Source organism: Corvus brachyrhynchos, unplaced genomic scaffold (assembly GCF_000691975.1).
Source record: "Corvus brachyrhynchos isolate BGI_N302 unplaced genomic scaffold, ASM69197v1 scaffold116, whole genome shotgun sequence".
Lineage (NCBI taxonomy): Eukaryota > Metazoa > Chordata > Aves > Passeriformes > Corvidae > Corvus > Corvus brachyrhynchos.
Window position 1 is genome coordinate 12,684,349 of NW_008240221.1, and position 5,799 is coordinate 12,690,147.

Genomic DNA, 5,799 nt, shown 5'->3' on the forward strand with positions numbered 1-5,799 from the left:
TGGCTTAGGAATTTCTGCAGCAGGACTGGAGTAAGTAACACTGTGTTTCCACTTAGTGGATCTACTCTGAAAGCATTCTGAGGTTACAGCACTTTTACCCTGTGGAGTTAATTGCCTTCATGCCCTGAGCTTGAAAGTGCCAGCAGCTCCAGATGGCTGACTACTAAAGACAGGATTGTTGCCATCTAGGCCAGACAACTGAGCATTAGGTTACCTGCCCTGACATGTTTCTGTTCAGAAAAACCTGACTTTCCTTTAGATTTTCCTCTTTTCAATTACTCATGTAAATTTTTGTGGCTTATATGAATAAAGAACTAAACAAGAAAGTGCAGCAGATGAAGTTTCCCCACAGGTGATACATCTGCTTTGTGCATTCCCTGCTGCATCTGGACTGGACTATCTCTATGAGCTTGTAAGTCTTTGCATGGATTTGAGTGCTTTCAGGGGTGCCAGTAGCCTCTTCAGCATAAAAGGATCATTTCATAAATGGATCAATTCCTGCACGGTTTTAGGGAACTGGATACTGATCAGAGCCAGGAACAGCCTTTCTCACGGCTCTGTCCATCACCTAGACCATGTCACTTTGGGAGATGGTTTATGGTCTCTTTCCACTTTGTCTTGTCTGTTCTGACCAGATTGAGAAAGTGGCCAGGCATCCCCTGCCCTACCTTTGTGCAAGACCTGGCAGAAAGGGCCTGTGCCTGTCCCTGCTGCAGCACACAATAAACACTTAGAAGGGAAATCTAGCCCTTGACTCCAGATTAGGTTTTGGTAACCAGAATGTTATGCTTTGGGGCCTTAAGCGGAAATTGCTAAATAACAGGCAATGCTTGGCTGAACATTTTGGGCTTAGGAATTTTAGCTGCTTATTGCTAAAACCCTCAAACAATTCACTGTTCCCCAATTAGCCCCTTTTCAATTGCATTCCAGTTGGGTCCCAGCAATTTGCCAAAGCAGATGTTTGTGGGAGAACACAGAAAACAGAGTGATGCCAAATGAGCTGTAGCTTTCATTAGGTGGATGTTCAGAGGAAAAACTCATTCCACAAATTTGGAATAGGAATTTGAGTATATCAACAGTTGTGGGACTGCATGGAAGCCCTGAATCAATGAAGTGTGTGTACCTAACTCGGAGCACTTGAGTAAATTTGTCTATCTTGAGACGAGTGCTTAAGTGTGTGTTTAAATTAAAGTTAATTATTGCTGTTGAAATTGGTCAAATTACTTGCATGCTTTTAAAGCAGAGCTTGAATAGTTTGCTGAATATTAATAGGAAACATGTAAGAGATTAACTTCACAGAACCACAGAATCACAGAATCACAGAATCACAGAATGGGTAGGGCTGGAAGGGACCACAGTGGCTCATCTGGTTCCAACTTTCTTTGCTTAAGCAGGGTCATCCCAGAGCACATGGCACAGGATTGTGTCCAGATGGTTCTCGAATATCTCCAGTGAGGGAGCCCCCACACCCTCTCTGGGAATCTGTTCAGTGCTCGGTCACTGCACAGGAAAGAAGTTCTGCCTCATGTTCAGGTGGAACTTGCTGGGCATCAGTTTATTTCCTTACATGGGATTCCACAATCCTTTCTTTAAAAGTATGCAAGCAATTTGACCAATTTCAACAGCAACAATTAACTTTAATGTTACATATAATAACAAGAAAATACAGAGGTAATGCAATTATCTGAAGTCAAGCACAAAAATGAGGTTTGAAAAACATTATTTGAAATGTAGTGGGAAGAAGGAAAAAAGAGAGGTTTAGGGAAAATGGGAGAAAAGTCTTGAAGAGTGTTGGGGGAGAGAAGGAAGCCTTCAGGTGAACAACAGCCTTTTAGCTTTGGATATACACACACCACTTGTTTCCATTTGTTTAGGTTTACTGGATACAAGCCAGGGATATGCAGACAGTCAGATGATGTGATCCTCACTCTGAAACTCCTCATTGGAGCAGTCCCTGCTATCCTCATCCTTTTAGGTTTATTTATACTCCTTTTCTACCCGATCACTGAAGAAAGTCGGAAAGAAACAAAGCTTGCCCTTGAAGAGCTAAGGTAGGTTTGGACTGGCAGTAAAACAGCAGCAATGCCACCACTGCACCTCTTAATCATAATGGGAAAATTATTGTTTTATAATAAGAATATAGATATTCCTTACAACAAAATAAAACAATGTGCTCTTAGTCAAATTATTAATGGAATGGTGCCATGACATGTTCCAGTATCTCTTTTTTTGTAGTGCAGTACAACCTGCTTAGAAGACCATTTATCAGAAATTTCAGCTGCTCTATTTTACTTTTTCTCTGGAGTGGCTCACAAAGCACTATTGTGGTACATTGTTTCAGGCCAGAAATGAGGAATATTCTACATAAATTAAATTTCTGGGGAAAATGTGGATAGTTACAATTTACTTTTATACAGAAGAAAATTATACTGTTGACTGCATTCTCGGTGTTTATGGAATACAAGAAATATCCAAACCATTTAGAGGCGTAGGCAGAAAAGACTGTGGGAGAAAAAGAGAGATCAGCTTTGAGCTATTCTTTCTCCTATTACACTATCACTCTCCTTCCTCCCTTTTTCTCCTTCTCCAAAGAAAATCTTGTCTAGCTCAAATTCATTCACTTCTGTCAAGTCTTGAGTCCTTGACATACGTAAGGACACTCCTGGCAGACTGATGGGTAAAATACCAAAAAAATAGGTTGTTACTCTGTCTTGATTTTATTATCCCAATTTACTGGAATTGGGAATTGATTTCTATGCTAAGGAATCCATTCTAAGACCTAAGCATGAGTGTCTGGGACCAATTCATGCCCTAAGATATCCAAGATATGTGCGTGGGGTTGGCAGATATGACACAGGCCTCTCTGCAGACTGGAGGAGAAAGGGTAAACAATCTAAAATGGGGCTGGTCCCTCTGTTCAGGAACTTCAGTGTCCAGAACAACCACACCTTGCTGGAGGTTCTCAGCTGTTTGAGACTGCCATGCTCAGCTTGATTAGTCAGCAGTGAAAGACAGAAGTGTGTTCATGTATCATTTGTTCTGCTTTTAACAGGAGGAGCCATCAAAGCACAGATAACTTGGACAGCCACAAAAAGGACACCTCTGTCTGAATGCTCTGAACTTTCCAAATACAGGCTTACATCCCACCAAAAAACTCTGTGAGAGTTTCCCAGGTCATTTTTCTGCTTGCGTTTTATCAAAAAGGACAAAGGATGATTCTGATATAGTCAGTGATGAAATCAAGAGAGGACACCTTTGTGCAAATATACACCTAACTCCACGCACTGTGCTAAAAAAGACATTACACACATTCAGAAATGCAAGCTATTGAAGGCTTGGGGGTTTTTTGTTTGTTTTCCAACGATTAATGGGAAGCTGTGATCTTGTTCATGGGAAATTTTATGCATTTATAGGTCAAGGGGAAAAAAAGTGTAAATGTGACCAGAGAATTTTTGAATGTTCTGAATTGGAAAAGACTCACAAGGTCATGGAGTCCAATTCATGATGCACCGCCCAAATATTAACTCACAATATACTTCACCCTTGGAGGCTGAGGTGGCTTTTGAGCACAATCTCTACCTATAAATCGCACACTATTGTGTTTGGAAAGCACTTGGGAACCTGAAGTATACTATATGAAGTTAGGATTTATTTTGTTTTGAAATGAAGCAAATCACTGGTGCGGACATGTTCTGATGATTTTTTTTTCCATTTTTTTTGAAAGAGATTTTGAGGTAATTTAAGTTTATAGACTCTGTAAGAAATACAACCCCACATTTCCCACTACCCATGTTTCTTGCTTCTGAAACCTATAAACTGATCTCTGTCAGAAAATGAAAACATTTTCAAAATCAGCATCTCCCCATAGGATATACAAAATCAGTAGTCCCTTCCCAAAATTATGTAATTTAAATATCTTTAAATTTTGGCCTTTAAGTAATCATGATACCCATTTCTCACATGGTGTAGGCTCTCTACCTCAGGAAACACCATGGCATGGGTATTAATCTCAGCTTGCACCTATTTTGTAATAATGAGGCTACACCTGCCTTTTAAATGGTTTTTTTTTTCAGTTAGGGATGGTATCGTGCTTTAGATACATCAACTGGACCCTCATTTCTAGATGTACACTGTTGAGCACAGTTTTTATATGAAAGACACACCAAACCTCAGGCACCTTCTGGAGCACTGCAGTTCAGACCTGTTCATTCCTGGCTTCTGTAATCAGTGCAGGTACAGAGACCTCCAGAAACTGGCTCCAAGCTTAAGCTAAAATGATTGGGTTCTGAGGACATATATAAATCTGAAAGAGGGAGGAATCCAAGTGGTTTGTTCACCTTGAAGAAATTAGCAAAACGCAAGACAAGACAGGAATTTCATCCCACTGCCTTCACTGTGTGTCTCTGTGAGAGGTGCCTTTTTGCTGTACCAGAAGTGCCTTTGGAGAATGAGCTTGCTGCTGTCAGGGAGCACCTGGAGAAAGTGGAAGTGGCCACCTGTAATTTGCTCAGGGCCATCTGGGAAGTGGCTCACAGTGCTGGGACTGGAAACTGAGAAAGCTTTTGCTGAAGGGCACTGTGAAGTAAAATCAATGCAACCATGGAGTGTCTCATTAAGTTTGGTACTGAAACCTTGTCAGGCAAGTTTGAAGTCAAAGGCCTTATGAACTGTCCTAATTTAGCAAAGTACTTAATCATGAGGAGCTTCTAAGGATATATTTTGAGTGTGTGTGGGTAAAAGTTAACTGCATTTAAGATTTCTGTTGAGTTTCCATCTAAGGCTGGGGTTTTTTGGTTTTTTTCTTGTTTTGGTTTTTGGACAAACCAAGATAGGTATGCCTGAGGCATATGCATTTACAACTATAAAAACCATAAGCCTGTTTACAATTTTGAGTCTGATGGAATTTGAAATAGCAGATTTGTTGCATTTGGAAGTAGGTAAGTTATGTAGCAATATTACATAGCTCCAAAACATCACAGAGAACAGTTTAGGGCATTCGATTTATTCTGTAATATTTGGGTATTTCTGAATAGTCATGTTTAAAAATAACCAGAATCCCCAGTAAAGGCTGTTAACGTTTTTTAATGGGTTATGTTTTCAGCTGTTACAAAGCTGTAGCTACAAGGCAATGAGTCTGTGTCGGTTTATATAAACTGAATACGTAGTCCAGCAATAAAAGGGCTGCAGAAACTGCTGGCTGGGGTTGAGTGGAGTCATTTGAATGTGGCTTAAGCTATTATTTCTAGATCAGTTGTGGCAGGTGCCTCTAAAACTGTGTAACAGCCAGTCTGAATTCAGACTCTTGGAAGGTAAACTTGGTTGATTATAAACTGTTTTCTTTCTTCTCCAGAGAGACAATGTGATCTTTATCTCACTGAAATGTACTCAGTCCTCACTTTGCATATGGTAGCAGCAATGGGAACTGCCAAAAGAAAAGAGAACGCTTCTGTAGATTAAGTGAAGCAGACTATTTTTCTATTTTGAAAATCTCATTATTTTATTTCACTATCAGAGTTGTAATTTTGTTGAGAAAATGGATGTATTTTTGTAAGTCAAATGAATGGATGATTAAGTGCAGGATAAGATTATTTTTGTAACTTTCTTTTCTTAGGGCTCAGTGTTGGTGCAGTAAAATGAATGAGATTTGTATGTCTCCTTGTCAGTTTTAAATGATGTCTATGCCTTATATTCAGGCATGTGACTGAATGACTTAAGTTCAGAATATGTGACTGAAAGAAGCAAATTCTTATGTTGACAACCATTCAGATTAAATGCTAATCTAATGTAAACCTCTTTCCT

General features: G+C 39.7%; 1 protein-coding gene across 1 annotated transcript in view; it reads left to right on the forward strand.

Annotated features, from left to right (window-relative positions):
* MFSD2B (major facilitator superfamily domain containing 2B) overlaps window positions 1-5,799 on the forward strand; it is a 35,910-nt gene that overhangs the window by 27,865 nt on the left and 2,246 nt on the right. The window contains exons 11-13 of the mRNA XM_017745106.1: window positions 1-30; window positions 1,875-2,051; window positions 3,053-5,799. The exon at window positions 1-30 is cut by the window's left edge and continues 114 nt beyond it; the exon at window positions 3,053-5,799 is cut by the window's right edge and continues 2,246 nt beyond it. Of these exons, the coding sequence (XP_017600595.1) occupies window positions 1-30; window positions 1,875-2,051; window positions 3,053-3,110 (265 nt within the window). The 3' untranslated portion in view covers window positions 3,111-5,799. The remainder of the gene's footprint in view (window positions 31-1,874; window positions 2,052-3,052) is intronic.